Below are 15,940 nucleotides of genomic sequence, written 5' to 3'. Positions count from 1 at the left end.
AGAAGAATGCAAAGAATAAGTTGCCTTTTCCCTTAGATTTTGATGGTATTCCCCAGAGTTGAAAAACTTTTCCCCTGAATGACAGCTGGAGACTCAACGACCTGGTTTGTACATAATGCCAAGCCATGATTTATGTTAACCACAGTCAATAAACCATAGTTAAAGCTTGGTTTACTACACACATACACCTCTTTCGCATTACAAGAGATGCAAAGTCAGGAAGATGATCTGTAGCTTCCGGGTGATGAGAGCGCCTTAATAGTTAAAAAGGAAGTCTGGGTTAGGAAGTCCCTATTCCCCTCCCAGAACTGCTATTTCCCAGAGTTCCTTGTGAAGAGGACTTGTAGTTTTGTAGGGGTGGGGAATAGGGGGTCTCCGAACAACTCTCAGCACCCTTAACAAACTGCAGCTCCTCTTTGTGTGAAGCCATGACTGTTTAAAGTGGTATCATATCGCTTTAAATGTATGGTATGAATGTGGCCTTAAACAGCTCCGCAAAGCTGATAATTAGCCATATAGGCGAACAGCCAACCCCTAATGGGCTACTTTGACAGGTGGGCCAGTATTCTCATGTCACATGACTTCCTTTGTTGTGGGCACGTCTTGAATTTGTTGTTTTTGTGTGTGTGCCTTTGCAAAGCGACATTCAAAAAGTGCCGGATTGTAACTGCATGGAAAAAAATCAGGAGCACACAGGTTTAGATTTGCTGCTGCCAGTACATACAACAAGCTTATGAATAATTGCCTAATGATGGGCTACTTACAGCTAGTGAAAGGAGGTTATTTACCACTCACTTTGCCTTTGCCGTATCGTACTAGAGTTCCCATGAATGCGACATTGGTGAGGGTCATCAGGTCTCCAGCTTCTGCTAAGATGCCATCGTTCTTACTGCAGGGCTCTGCTTCCCCCGTGAAACTGGATTCGTCCACTAAGAGATCTGTAACCTGTCAAAACAGCGGATAAATGGACTCCCATGAATTCCATCCCTTTCCCGTTTTGGTGCTACGCTCCCATTCCTCATTCATTAAGGTTTAACGTGGAGATTTGATACAGTTAATTCTGGAACTGGAGCATGTGCAGATTGGCACGGTTATTTTTGCATATCCACCCCCCATGCAAGCATCAATAGAATGCTACTCCCCCGAAAAGCAGTCACGTGATTCCATACTACAAAAACACCCCGCAAAACTTGTCTTGCTGTCATCAAACACACAATTGCATCTTTTTCATAGAGTTTTCTCAACACACCTAATGAGCGTCATTAAGGGGGGGGGGGTTGCCTAGCACAGAGCAAGTACCAGGCGAGATTCTCTGGGGAGAGCATTCTGCAATCTGGGTCCCATCACCAAGAAGGCCCTGTCTCTGGTTGCCTGTCACCGCACCTTCAATGACAGGGTCAAGCAGAGAAGGGCTTTGGGAGGTGCCCAAAGTGTACAGGCAGGTATGAGTGGAAATAGGTGGGTTTTGCGAGGGTCCATGAACTTGTCCTCTGTCAAAGCTTCAGAAGCATAAAAACTGAATCACAAGATTCAGATTCACTGAGTTTTGAAACGGGAGCACCCACTTATAGAATGCATATGGTACTGTTCCATCATCCATCTCTTACCTCTATGAGTCTGACGTCTGCAGGAACCCTGTCTCCCATAGAAAGGCACACAATGTCTCCGGGAACAAGCTCTCGAGCAAGAAGATGTTGCAGTTTGCCCTCTCTCATGCTAGTATCCCCCCCACAAAGAGATAAATACAAAGAAATGGCACCGTATGAGCAAAGAAGAGCTGGCAAAAGGGTTGTGGGGAAGATGCATTTTGATGACTAGGGATGTCAGACCACTCCAAAGGCAACGGAAGAGGAAGCAGAAATTGCTACCATTTGTATGTTTGTCTGTAGTCAGGAACAGAAATCAGTCAAGTAAGTTACTTTTAAGTTCACAAATAACATGTAACTAATGATGTTTTTAAACATTGCTTTGGAATCGACATTGAAATCAATATAAGTTACGTATGTAATTCAACAAGTTACATAACTTATGTAACTTATGTTAAATAGGGGACAATGAGACAGATAACGTAGTATATTGCGTTGCTGTTTTTAGAATTTGCAAATACATTTCTATTGTTTTTAGAGTTTGCTGAAATGATTTCATTGTGTTTAAAACTTGTCTTTTTGTGTTTTATTCTGTTTTTTATCTAGTAGGCCACTTTGATGGCTTTAGACTATGAAGTGGGTCTACAAATTTATTTAACATCATCATCATCATCATTATTACAAACATTTAAAAACAATTCCACATACAAAAATGGTTAAAAATAGTTCCAATACAGTTGCAGACTGTTTGGATCTGTTAAAACATTTGTTGCTCCACCCACTTTTGCTTTTGGCCCCACCCACCAATGGCAGTGGCCCCAAGAAGTTTGCTGAGGCAGCCCCTGGGCTGAAAAAGCTTTCCCTGCCACTGTGTTAAAATCACGTTTGGTGACTTGGAGCACAACACCATACAAAAATCACTTGCCTCTCTTTCTACAAGGTGTCCCTGGGTGTGGAAGGAACAAGGGAAAGTGGGGGAAATGATCAAAGCATTCTCTGACCTTGAAAGACAAATAGGCCACCCCTCTGGACATAATAATTAAAACCATAAAAGGTATTACATATTTGCTTTGGCAAGGCTGGAGCAGGTATTTGTCCTTCTGGTGAAGAAGGAAATGAACATCAGTCCCAGAACTGAACATTTCAACACACACAGTTCAGGTCGGTAAAATAAAGCACAAGTGACCAGTAGGCAAATAAAGGATATTTTAATCATTTGCAAATACACGAGTTTACCCTGAGCATGCACACACACACACACACACACAGAGAGAGAGAGAGAGAGAGAGAGAGAGAGAGAGAGAGAGTCCTCTTAAGCCCTGATCTGCTGTTCTATAGTAAAAGGTAAAGGGACCCCTGTCCATTAGGTCCAGTCATGGCCGACTCTGGGGTTGCGGTGCTCATCTCGCTTTATTGGCCAAGGGAGCCAGCGTACAGCTTCTGTGTCATGTGGCCAGCATGACTAAGCTGCTTCTGGAGAACCAGAGCAGCGCATGGAAATGCCATTTACCTTCCCACCGAAGCGGTACCTATTAATCTACTTGCACTTTGACGTGCTTTCGAACTGCTAGGCTGGCAGGAGGCTGTTCTATAGTAGGGAGGCTAAACTGCACAGTTGTGAATGGGAAGTGTGAGTATCAGCTCCAGGTTTGTGGGGGGGAGGGGACTAGGGCAGAGGTAGGGGTTCTCCTGCCACCCTTCCAATTGTAACCATCACCCCTCAAATGCACACAAGCATTTTGTGCCCCCATACATGCACGAAGAAGGGATCTGGTAGGCACTACACCAAAGGTTTAAAGTGTGTGGATGCTTTACAAGGCTTACCAGTTACACTCTGGCGGGACTAACTTGTTGAGTTCCTCCAGAGATTTCTCAGAGCGGTGCTCCTGCGAGAAAAGAAGCACATCGATTTCAGGGCACGGTTTTTGTCTGAATGGGTGAGAACCCACAATGGTCAGTTACCAGAAAAGGTTGTACCTGGATGAAGGCCACAGTCACCACGATGATGACAGCCTAAAAATAAAATAAAAATGGGGGTGGATCAACAAAGACAGTATAACATCACATGCCAATGGAGAATAGATATTTATTTCAGGCTTACATGGAAACCAGACAAATGGAAAACAAACAAGTAAAAATGTGAAACTTGAGCAGAATTACTAAGATTTTAAGGGAAATAACTGTGTGTGCTTAAGAGAAAGCGACTGTGTTTATTAAGGGTATAAGTTTGGAGGGGGATTGCAGCCCCCCCACAGTCGTCTAGCGGGACCCTTCACCCCCAAAAGGTACCCCACCCCTCACCTAGAGAAATCAGTTGATGAGTGGTTCTCTTCACCCCCTAGAAGCCTGATCCCCCCTTTCTTCTCCCTATTCAGTACAGTTGAAAATAGTCCCCTAGTTCTGATGTCTCCAAGAATGAGGACTCCAAAGAAAACAGATCACATACCATTGCAATACTCACGGCATCTTCGTATTCTTTAGTGACCACACTTACTAAAGCGGAGGCCAGCAGCAAAAGGATCAGGGGGTTCTTAAACTAAAAGGAAAGAAGAAGGAGAAATTCCTTTGACTGAAGTAGGGTTTGTTTGTTTTTTGCCATTCACAGTGGGAGTAAAGTTGTCACACAACTCATGCCCAGAACTAATAATCTCTGCTTGATCCAGGCAGTTTCACTTTATGCTTGAGTAAGGAACCTCAAGCCTGAGGTGAAATAGGGCTCTCCAATTCTCTCTATCTGGCTCTCAGAACTCTCCACAGGCCACACCCCTCACTGCACTGGCTTTGCACCCTCCTGGAATGCTTTTGACTGACTAGAATGACCCCATTGAACTCAGATAATGCCTCTTCCTTGTCTGTATGAAGGATAGAGGGGGATACATACCTGTGAATAGAAACTAGCCTATTGTACAAAGGTAAACATTTGAAATTTTTTGCTCCACCCACTTGTGCCTCTGGCCCCGCCCACCACTGCTCTGCAGCTCCTGGAAGAGAATGTAGGCCTCAGGCTGAAAAGGCTTTGTCGTCCCTGCCCTAGAGACACTTTCTGACCACTGGCATGTCCTCAGAGCATCAAAGGTGAGGGCCACTGACTTGTGGGTCAGGGGACAGTGCCTGGATGCAAGAGACAGCAGCTGGCGGGTGGCTAGAGCTCAGTGAATGGGGAGTGTAGCTAAGCTCTGTCTCTTTCCTGGGGCAGGAGGTCAGCAGTAGGGGGCACCAGAATCAAAGACAGGCAGAGCCAACTAATTCCAGCTTTGTCCCCATCTCCTCCCTGTGTTATGTAGTGTAGTTTCACCCTGGGCCAACAGGGGGATACTGTATATAGTTTTCACTCAGGTCTGTAGATAGTTTTCACTCAGGTCCGCGGCAGTTATTTTAGGCGGGAACTCTGGGCTGTTGTGGTTACAATGTGACAGCCGGCTGCCTATAAATACAGGCCGGCTGAGCTGTTCACTGTCAGTTCTATTCCAGCTTACCATAATAAAGAGCTACTTGAAGAGATCGCTGTGCCGGCTGCTATGTCAACCCACGACTTAACACTGGCGACGAAGGTGGGATGGATGGACATCAGAGCACAGCCAGATGCGGACAGCCTCTGAACTGAGCTGAATCACTGAGCTGAATCACAGAGCGAAATCACTGAGCGAAATCACTGGGCAGAACCAGTTCAGAGCTGACTGTTCTGGCTAGAGCACTGTGTTCCATCCATCGCCCTTCACGCCGGCATCGGAATCATGGCTTCACTTGTGCCTCTACCGCCGTTTGCGCCAGCCTCTGAATCATGGGACTCCTACCTCGCTCGGTTCGACTGCTACCTCCAAGCCAACGAACTGACAGCAGTATCACAGGATCGGAAGCGGGGCCTATTCCTCAGCCTCTGTGGGCCTGAGGTGTTTGAGACGGCCCGAGCGTTGGTTGCGCCTGAAGCAGTCCAGGCATCACCATGGGACACGATCCAAGAGAAGCTCCGCAACCACTACGCACCAAAGCCGTCCAAGATTGCTGCCCGCCATGCGTTCTACCACAGGAACCAGGCAGAGGGGGAGTCAATCAACAACTACACCACCGCCCTGCGACAGGCTGCAATGCACTGTGAGTTCTGAGACTTAGACGATGCCCTGATGGATCGAATCGTCTGCGGGGTCCGGGACATCCATCTGCAACGGCGTCTCCTAGCCAAGCCAGACCTCACGCTACAGAAAGCCATTGAGGAGGCTGTGGCCTCAGAAGCTGCTGAACGCTCCGCTCAGGAGATCCGCAAGTCCAGCAGCCTGCGTCTTGCTAGGGAGCCCGTTCCGGTGCATCATGAAGAGGCCAGCAGTGAGGAGGCATCCTCCAGTGAAGACGATGATGTGCACCAGACAAAGCGGGAGCGCAGGAAGTTCCAACAGAAGTCCAAGGGCCAACCGGAATGTGCTGGCTGCGGAGGCAACCATTCCCGTGCCAAGTGTCGATTCAGAGACGCCATCTGTAGGAGGTGTTCCAGAAGGGGCCACATCGCTAAGGTCTGCCGATCGGCTCCGTCTGACACCCCCCCTTCATCGACTCGCAAGTCCAAGTCTTCACTCCAGTCTGCCAAGGAAAGTTGTTTCGCTCTCACCAACTGCCGCTGCCCGTCTGAAACCACGATTGGCCAAACCGACTCGCCTACGAGACGCAAGCTGAACGTCACGGTGCTCATTGAAGGAGCTCCATGTGACATGGAGATCGACACCGGGTCTGCCCTGTCCATCGTGTCATGGAGCACCATCAAAAGACTGGTACCCAGAGTGTCCAAAAGGCAACTCGACTCTCACCGCGTACACCTGAGAGACTACCAGGGAAACGACGTTCCCGTGGTAGGCGTTGGCCGGTTCCGGATCGCCTTCAAGGATTTTTCGGGCCTGCTCCGGTTGGTGGTGGTCGAAGGTCAGCGGCCAAGCCTCCTAGGGCTAGACTGGTTTGATGCCCTCGGCCTGGAAGTCACCGGCATCAACTGCATCTCTAACGCAGAGACTGAGGGTCTGGTCAAAGACTTTGCCGAGGTTTTTGACGGCACCTTGGGCCAATATACAGGTACGCCCATCTCCTTTAGCCTGGATCCACAAGTCGCCCCCATCAAGCTAAAGCCACGCCGGGTTCCCTTTGCTCTCAAGGCTAAGGTGGACGAACAACTGGACAAACTGATCGCCCAAGGAGTTTTGGAGCCGGTTGACCACGCAAAGTGGGAAACCCCCATCGTCACGCCTGTCAAGCCAGATGGGTCGGTGAGAATCTGCGCTGACTACAAGTGCACGATCAACAAGGCACTTCAGCAGCACGCTTATCCGGTTCCTGTTGTCCAACACCTGCTGCATTCCCGGGGTGAGGGTAAGGTCTTCGCTAAGCTGGACCTTGCCCAAGCCTATCAACAACTGCCAGTCGATGATGCCACTGCTGAAGCCCAGACGATCGTCACCCACCGGGGGGCATTCCGTTGCCGCCGGTTGCAGTTCGGGGTGAGTGTGGCTCCTGGCATCTTCCAAGGCCTTATGGAGCGTCTCCTGCAAGGGCTTCCGGGCGTGGTACCATATTTTGATGACGTCTTGGTGTCTGCAGACTCACACCAGCAGCTGTTCGAGCGCCTCCGTGCCGTGCTGACCAGGTTCCAGGAGGCCGGGCTCAAGGTAAAAAGGGAGAAGTGCCAGATCGCCGTTCCACAGGTAGAGTTCCTGGGCTATCTTATCGATGCCTCCGGTCTTCATCCAACCACATCCAAGATCCGCGCTATCCAGCAGGCCCCCACTCCAAAGAACAAAACGGAGTTGCAGGCGTTCCTGGGGCTGCTGAACTTTTATAACATGTTCCTGCCCCACAAAGCCACAGTGGCTGAGCCTCTTCACCGACTCCTTAGCACTAAGACGCCTTGGGCCTGGGGTCATCGGGAGACGGCGGCCTTCAACGCGGTCAAGGCTCTCCTTTCTTCGGACAGTGTGCTGGTACAGTACAGTGAATCCAGGCCGCTGGTCCTTGCCTGCGACGCCTCACCTTTTGGCATCGGGGCTGTCCTTAGTCACCGTTTTCCAGATGGAAGAGAAGCACCGCTCGCCTACTTTTCCAGGACACTATCTCCGACGGAACGGAATTACAGCCAGCTCGACAAGGAGGCATTGGCACTTGTGGCTGGAGTGAAGAGGTTTCATGAATACCTCTATGGCAGGACTTTTGACCTCATCACTGACCACAAGCCACTCCTGGGCCTCCTCGCCGGTGATCGTCCAACTCCACCGGTCCTCTCACCACGCATGCTGCGATGGACTGTTTTCCTGGCTGCCTACCACTACCGGCTCATCCACCGCCCGGGGAAATCGATGGGCCATGCCGACGCCCTCAGCCGTTGCCCTCTTCCAGCATTTGTGGAAGACCCGGCTCCAGCTTCATCGCTCCTTCTGATTGAGGATCTTCCGGCAGCGCCTGTGTCGGCTGCCACTGTGGCCTCCGCATCTGCCCAGGATCGCACCATCAGCCGGGTGCTCAACTGGGTGTGGAGGGGGTGGCCACAAGGGCCCTTTGCATCGGAGTTCCAGCCCTTCGCAACCAGACAACATGAACTCTCAGCTCATCGCGGCTGTCTGCTGTGGGGAGACCGCGTCGTGATTCCCCAGGGACTCCGTCAGCGCGTCCTGGAGGCTCTGCACGTTGGCCACCCGGGAATTGTCAAAATGAAGGCGTTGGCTCGGTGTTACGTCTGGTGGCCTAATATGGACGATGCCATCACTGCCTGGGTGTCCGCCTGTCAAGCGTGCCAGGAGTCGAGGCCTGCACCACCGGCAGCTAAGGGATACACGTGGGAGACGCCAAAGACACCCTGGTCGAGGGTGCACATCGATCTGGCTGGCCCCTTTCACGGCCGGACCTTTATGGTAGTGGTGGACGCCTATTCCAAATGGCTGGAGGTCGCCCTGATGCCCTCCACCACTACCGAAGCTGTCATCCGGGTGCTGCGAGGCCTGTTTGCAACGCATGGGTGTCCTGATGTCCTTGTCTCTGACAACGGACCGCAGTTCACATCAGGCACGTTTGAGCGGTATCTTTTGGGACTGGGCATCCGCCATGCCCTAACGGCACCCTTTCATCCATCCAGCAACGGGCAAGCGGAAAGAATGGTGCGCTCGACAAAAGAGGCACTGGCGCGCCTGGACCGGGGAGACTGGCATGAGCGGGTCGCCGAATACTTGTTCGCGCAACACATCACCCCTCATGCGGCCACAGGGAGGAGTCCTGCGGAACTGCTTATGGGCCGCCGCCTCAGGTCACCGCTCGACCGGCTACACCCAGACTTTGCCGTGGCTGAACCCCCAGGCTGTGCCAACGCACCACGGTCATTTGTCCCAGGAAACCAGGTCTTTGCCCGGAACTATGTGGGGGACATCCCTTGGGTGCCAGCCACAGTAGTGGGAGTCACTGGACCTCGCTCGTACCAGGTGGCACTCGAAGACGGGCGCTTGTGGCGACGGCACATAGACCAACTTAGGCGCAGGGTTGGGGACTTGGACACTACCGAGGTGCCCCCAACTGCGCTTGCGGCTCCAGAAGAGACACGTACAGATGGCGAGGCTCCACCTACACCTCCCTCGCAAACTGCCAGCGTGGAGCCGAACCAAGCCGTCTCAGAACAGACTCAGACCACTCCACTTGCGGAGGCTCCACTCACAGCAGCGGATCCAGGGGAGTTGGTTCCAACGCCACCTAGGGTCGCACCACAGCCTCAGCGAGAACTGTGTGGCCCTCCGGACTTGGCTACCAGTCCCCGGCGGTCTGGCAGAGTTTCCAAGCGCCCAACTCATTTAAAGGACTATGTTGTTGGACAGGTATCACTGTTGGTCTAAGTATGGGAAATGTAACCGATATGCTTTTGTGCCTAATTGAACCATTACGCGTAGTGCTGTATATAAGGAAACCATTACGATTGTAACTAACGCCTTATCTCGGTGGGGAGGGGTGTTATGTAGTGTAGTTTCACCCTGGGCCAACAGGGGGATACTGTATATAGTTTTCACTCAGGTCTGTAGATAGTTTTCACTCAGGTCCGCGGCAGTTATTTTAGGCGGGAACTCTGGGCTGTTGTGGTTACAATGTGACAGCCGGCTGCCTATAAATACAGGCCGGCTGAGCTGTTCACTGTCAGTTCTATTCCAGCTTACCATAATAAAGAGCTACTTGAAGAGATCGCTGTGCCGGCTGCTATGTCAACCCACGACTTAACACCCTGCTAAGTTCTTTCATGGCAATACTGAGACTAAGGAGAAGGATCCAATAGGCAGCAACATGGACTGGTTGTAAGTCAGGAGGCAGGCAGGTGGAGGCTGGCTGAAGGCAGGCCAAGGCTGGTGGGGCGATGTCCAGAGTGCCCTAATGGACCAGCCTCCACTGATCTGCAGGCTACATTAATCATGGAAGGTCTTGAAGAAAGTGTCAAACAAACGTCTGGGCTGGTTAGATTAGCATCTCGTACTATTTGAAGGGAACTTGAGCAGGAAAATGTCCTGGTAATTGTGTATGTGTATACACACCCATTCCTATGCCAGATGTACATATTTGTTTTAAATTGAATGTTGTTACCCAACATAACCCTGGAGAAAGAGACAGGGTACATACACCCTGCTATCCAATGATCCACAAAACCCTTTGCCACTAGCATTCCTGTTCTTTACCTGGTCTAGATATTTCTTCCACACTGGCTGCGTATTATCTATTACAAATTCATTCCAGCCATGCTTGATCCTTCGGTGCAGCACTGACACTTCAGACAGTCCCTTCTGTATATCGACCTGAAGAGATGACAGCATATTTTTTTAAAAAACCAGCATAAAGGAGGGGTGGGGAATCTTTTTAAAGTTCCCTTTGGTAATATGTTGGGGAGTGCATGATGGCGATGGGTGGGGCACCCTCTTTCTCCCTTCTTCCTCTGCCAACCACTTTTTCTCTCTTTCTCTCTGTCACACACAAACACACACCCCTCAGCACTCTTTAGGTTCCCTCAGAGACAAGGGACATATCCAAACACATCTGCTCCATAACTAGGAAGCCCCATACTGCTGGGAGTTGCTGGGTTCATAATACCAGCATAATCTACCCATTTAGGGATTTGATTTTGTGTGGCTAGTAGGGAAGGAGAGAGCTAACAAATGTCACCATGAACTCCTTGAAGGACAGGTGAGATATAAATGCAATACTCTACTATATATCTTGGAAAGTGGTTTGTCTGTCCATCCGTCTGTCTGCCTGCTCTGTAGGTTTGTTTGCCTCTCAAATATGTTGTCACCAATTTCAATACAAGGGTTCCTGGCGTGGAGGCGGCAGTTAATGTTGATGTTTGGCTGCTGGCCGCCATTTTGAATCAAGATGGCTGACCGCAACAGGACTTTGCCCATTTTTGGAGTGATTGGGTCCAAGCTCACAACCAACACTATATTTGCTGGTTTCTACATATTCCAGGATAGCACTGGGTGTAAATAACAACAACAACTCCATTGACTTTTCCTAGTTAATTCATGCCAATTGTAAAAATAAATAAATGGGGCCAATGACTCCCATGCAACCCCCTCCTGCAGAAACTGTCACCTGTCTGGATGCTCTGATGCAGTTGAAACAGCAAAGGTTTGTCAGAGGTCTTTTGCTGACACAGTTACCCTGAGCAGTTACCGGTAAGTATGTTTGCCGACACTCTCTAACCTCATCACAGCTTTTCCAATGGCAGGCAGCATTGTGAAAATATTGTGAATATTAGATGATTTCAGGAACACATGTCAAGACAAGAGACAAGAAGCTGACTCTAACCTGCACCTCTTTCTTCTGAAGTGTTTCTCAAAAGTCTCTGTCGTGGTTTTATGGCTCTTACCTGTAACATTTTTGCCAGCTCGTCTGCATGGCGTTTGCAAGCCTCTTTGGGAGAGAGGGCCGTAACTTCTTTCTCTTCTTCCACTGACTTCAGTTCAGATTCTTCTTCAGGCTACATAATGCAAATAAAATGTTGGGTGGTGAAGAAAGAGGAAGAGATGAGACTGTCTACAACCATTTTAAGCAGAAATTTAAGTGGAGGGACGGTGGAAAACGGGCTCAGCCCTGGTTCACACATATGTGCCTTATTGACTGGAACTTCCAGTGATCCCTGGCATGTCTAAGGCTCTTCTTTCCATGCTGCTTGTTGGAAGTGCAACAGCATGTATCATCCAGTTTGTAACTTAATAGTTAATTCTGTTAGTGTTAAAGGCCACTAGCTAAGAGGCGGGTTGGTGGAAGTGTTGCTTAGCAACTTGACAGAGTGCCATGATGTTCGCTGAGGTAGCATGCGCCCCGATTGGCTCCGAAGGGAGTTTTTCCTCTGTGTATTTGGTGGAATGTCTCCCTGCTATGTATGAGGCTTGAACTAAGAAAGGCAAAACCTCCATTCATTTCTCCTCAAATGACACAATTTTTGCTCAGTAATGTGTTATCAGGACTTTTCTCTCTGTGTTCTGCTCATCTTGTTTAAGTGCCCATGCTAACAGTGGTGGCTCATTGGGACTGGTAAGGCAGAGAGCCCTAAAGTGGGTGTAGTCAGAGCCAATGATGGACATAACAGACTAATTCTGGTTTTGTCGCCATCGTCTGCTTCCCTGCTCAGCTGTACAAGGACAAAACTGAGACTAAGAAGGAGAAAGTTGACAAGCAGTGCCATCCCTGGGCAGGCAAGTAAGGTAAGAGGAGCAGTACCCCATTTGCTCTAATGAACCAGCTCACACAGGAACTTATTAAGGGGGAAGAATAGGGCAAAAGGCACACACAGTACATCAGAGCTCTAACATGGGAGAGGGTTTGTTGCCACAGTAATAGAACTCACTGCACCAGGAGCAGAAAACCAGTGGACCTCTGGATGTTGTTGGACTACAACTCCCATCATCCACCACCAATAATCAGGGACGATGGGAATTGTAGTCCAGCAAGATCCGGAGGGTCATAGGTTCCCTACTCTTCAACTCTACTGTTAAGATACTGTTAAAGGGAAATGTTAAAAAGGAAACAAGGCTTAGCACAGAAGAAAGAAAAACATTTCAAAACCAAGGGGAAAAGGAAGAAAAGAGAAAGTAAGAGGATAGGGACACTAAAACATGATTTTCCACATCGCTTTGAGTGCCACAGTAAAAACTCTTTATAAAAAGGTCTAAAGCAAATAAGCAAAGAAGTTTCCTACTTCTGAATTCCAGTGGTTTTTATAGCTGGAAGGGGCACGCACACACACACGCACACGCACACACACACGGATTGTAAAGCCGGTCTCTTTTCATTGGCTTCCCATTTTATTTTATTTTAGATTTCAGAGCACAACCTTATCAACAGGAAATAAAAGACATCCCCGTGGAGGACATAAATTGATTGCTGGGGGTGGGGAGGAAAGCAGCTTTAATCCTGGAAAGCCAGCCAAGTCTCTGCTCCAAGGAGGCTTCTCAGTATCTCTATTTAGTATTTCTGGACTGAAATGGTTTGCTGCCTACCGGGCAATTTTGATTAATATATATATCATTATTAAAAACATATGAGGAGCTTGCTGGATCAGACCAATGACCCATCTAGTCCAGCTGCCTGTTCTCTCAGTGGCCACCGAGGGGCCTGTGGGAAACCATCAAGCAGGATTTGAGTGCAAGAAAACTCTCCCCTCCCGTAGTTTCCAGCAACTGGTATTTAAAAGCATTGCTGCCACTGACCGTTGAGGCAGAGCACAGCCATCATTGCTAGTAGCCGCTTCTAGCATCCTCCCCCTCCATGAATTAGTCTAATACTCTTTTAAAGGCACCCAAGTTGGTGGCTATCACTGCCTCTTGTGGCAGTGAGTTCCACGTTTCATGCACTTATGTGAAAAGTTACTTTTAAAAAGTCTGTCCCAAATCTTCCAACATTAGATGTCTAGCATTATGAGATTCTATGCCAAGGAGCAGAAAGTGGTTATAGAGCAATTGGTTCTTGTTCCATTGCCACCCATCCTAGGGTAATTGAGGAGTAGTTTATCATGAGCATTAATTTACTAATTGCCTTCTGCACAGTGGTCTCAAGATGATGTACAATCAAAACAGCACAACAACGGCAGCCGAGTTAAAAACCACAGAAAACTTACCATCTAGCTGTTAACAGCCGCAAAATTGTCATTGGCTCAAAATTGGAAAGCTACAGTATTCCTGTCTTGGAAAGAATGGCTTAATGAAATTTGGGTCTTGGCCATAACGCCATGAAGAAAATACTTCTTCACACAGCACATAGTTAAACAATGGAACTCACTGCCACAGGAGGCAATGATGGCCCCCAAACTTTAAAAGAGGATTGGATAAATTCATGGTAGACAAGGCTATCAAAAGCTACTAGCTACGATGGCTAATAATAATAATAATAATAATAATAATAATATACAGTGGTACCTCTGGTTGCGAACGGGATCCGTTCTGGAGCCCCGTTCGCAACATGAGCAGAACGCAACCTGCATCTGCACATGCGCGGGTCATGATTCACCACTTCTGCGCATGCGTGTGACATCATTTTGAGCGTCTGCGCATGCACGAGTGGCGAAACCCAGAAGTAACCAGTTCCGTTACTTCCGGGTCATCGCGGGATGCAACCTGAAAATGCGTAACCTGAACCGAACGTAACAAGAGGTATGACTGTACTGTCTTATACCTGCAGGTCTCAGGGCAGCTAAAACATAAAATCACAGTATGTTCTTCCTTCACTGTGCCTCTCAGTACCCGTTGCTGGGAACTGTACTAGGTGCTGTTGTGCTCATGTCCAGCATCTGGTTGGCCACTGTGAGAACAGGATGCTGGACTAGATGGGCCACTGGCCTGATCCAGCAGCCTCTTTTTATACAGTTGTCCAGCAGCCTCTGGAGAGCCACAGGTTACCCATCCCTGCTCTAATCTTCTGAGAAGGAAACAGGATTACTGCCCTGCAATTTGGCGATTCAAGGCAGGCACTGCCCTTAAACCTCTTCTGAAGTGGTTCCAGGATAAGTGGCTTAGCTATTGTTGATGGCAAAGCAAGCCAAGCAGTCAGAAGAGCAACCTAATAACACCAGGAAACAGAAGCAGTGAAGCTGGCAAGTTTGCATTCAAATCCTGGGTCCCGATGCCCTTTTCCAGACTTTGCCCTTTTTTTGTTTGTTTGTAAGAAAGTCAAGTTAAACATAGTAAAAAGAAAACAACCATGACGCTTAGCACAGGTACGCCTGGAGGAAATAAAATAATTAGTTTACCCTAGCAAAGTTGGCAGGCATGGTAGGCACTGACTGTTTCTTATGAAACAAGAGATGTTTGAAAATGAAGTCAGGAGAACAGCTGTGTTTATTCTAGCCTGCTATGAACCTGCCATGCAAGCAGCAAAATTGGGCGCAGAGTGCAGGAATCAGGATTCTGGAGGATCTCAGGAACTTTGGCTTGTTTGTCTTGAAAAGCAAGTCTCTAGTCCTCATCGTTTGGATATTTACGGGCGTTTCCTTGAGGGATTCTCAGGACCAATGGAGATGCTTACAACTTTGATTCATCTTTGGGTGGGAAACAGTGATTGCTCCTCTCCCTTCCCCTTGCTATAGTAGGTAGCCCTGAACATATTTTTCTTTCTTTCATTGCAGACTGTTATCAAAAAGAAAAAGAGGGGATATCATTTTTTTCTCCTTCTCAAAACTCCAGAGCTCCATCCCCAAATATCTGATTTAAGCAACTGGGAAGCCTAGGAAAAAGCAAAACAACGCATTCCAAATCTTCACCTTTGTTTAATTTCTATCTAGCTTATGTAAAACAAAATGAAAGAACACAGAGAACTGGGGTTTACAAACAATCATACAACAACATCATCTGGAAAAAAGCTCTCCTAAAATTTGAAGGATACAACATGGTATATGGCCATTGCTGTCACAAACCTATACCTGAAGTATTATAGAGAAAGAGGATTTTAGAAAAAGGCATGGACTAGTAACTTTGTGAGAGTGCATACCAAAAGCAAGGAAATGAACGCAACATGCCCGTCCACATACTTTTGGAGATTATGCACCATTAATTCAGCACATATGTGGTACGTTGTTTGCCCAAGCTCTGCTGTTTTTCAGCACAGACTCTCAGCCTTTTTCTCACAGTGACCACCCATGGAAAGCCTGCAAGCCACAGCAACTCTCCCTCACCTGCAATTCTCAGCAGTTGGCACCCAGAGACATATTGCCACCAGCCATGGAGGTAGAAAAAAAGCCATTGTGGCTAGTAGCCATTGACTGCTTTATCCTTTTGACTGAGTGAGTACACAGGCTGGTCTCATCCTAATCATTTACGAAGAATGCGAACACTTCTTTTCCATCTTTACTTTGTTTCCACAGCCTGTGA

The 15,940-nt window shown here is 48.4% G+C and overlaps 1 protein-coding gene across 1 annotated transcript in view; it reads right to left on the bottom strand.

Annotated features, from left to right (window-relative positions):
* The window catches only part of ATP2C2 (ATPase secretory pathway Ca2+ transporting 2), a 44,341-nt gene that overhangs the window by 23,317 nt on the left and 5,084 nt on the right, over window positions 1-15,940 (bottom strand). The window contains exons 2-8 of the mRNA XM_028740090.2: window positions 11,446-11,556; window positions 10,259-10,375; window positions 4,033-4,122; window positions 3,564-3,599; window positions 3,411-3,472; window positions 1,608-1,716; window positions 796-945 (exon numbers count right to left, since the gene is read on the bottom strand). Coding sequence (XP_028595923.2) covers window positions 796-945; window positions 1,608-1,716; window positions 3,411-3,472; window positions 3,564-3,599; window positions 4,033-4,122; window positions 10,259-10,375; window positions 11,446-11,556 — 675 coding nt within the window. The remainder of the gene's footprint in view (window positions 1-795; window positions 946-1,607; window positions 1,717-3,410; window positions 3,473-3,563; window positions 3,600-4,032; window positions 4,123-10,258; window positions 10,376-11,445; window positions 11,557-15,940) is intronic.

The sequence above is a fragment of the Podarcis muralis genome, chromosome 7 (assembly GCF_964188315.1).
Source record: "Podarcis muralis chromosome 7, rPodMur119.hap1.1, whole genome shotgun sequence".
Lineage (NCBI taxonomy): Eukaryota > Metazoa > Chordata > Lepidosauria > Squamata > Lacertidae > Podarcis > Podarcis muralis.
Note: the sequence above shows the minus strand (reverse complement) of the source record. Positions and strands in the feature narration are given on the sequence as shown.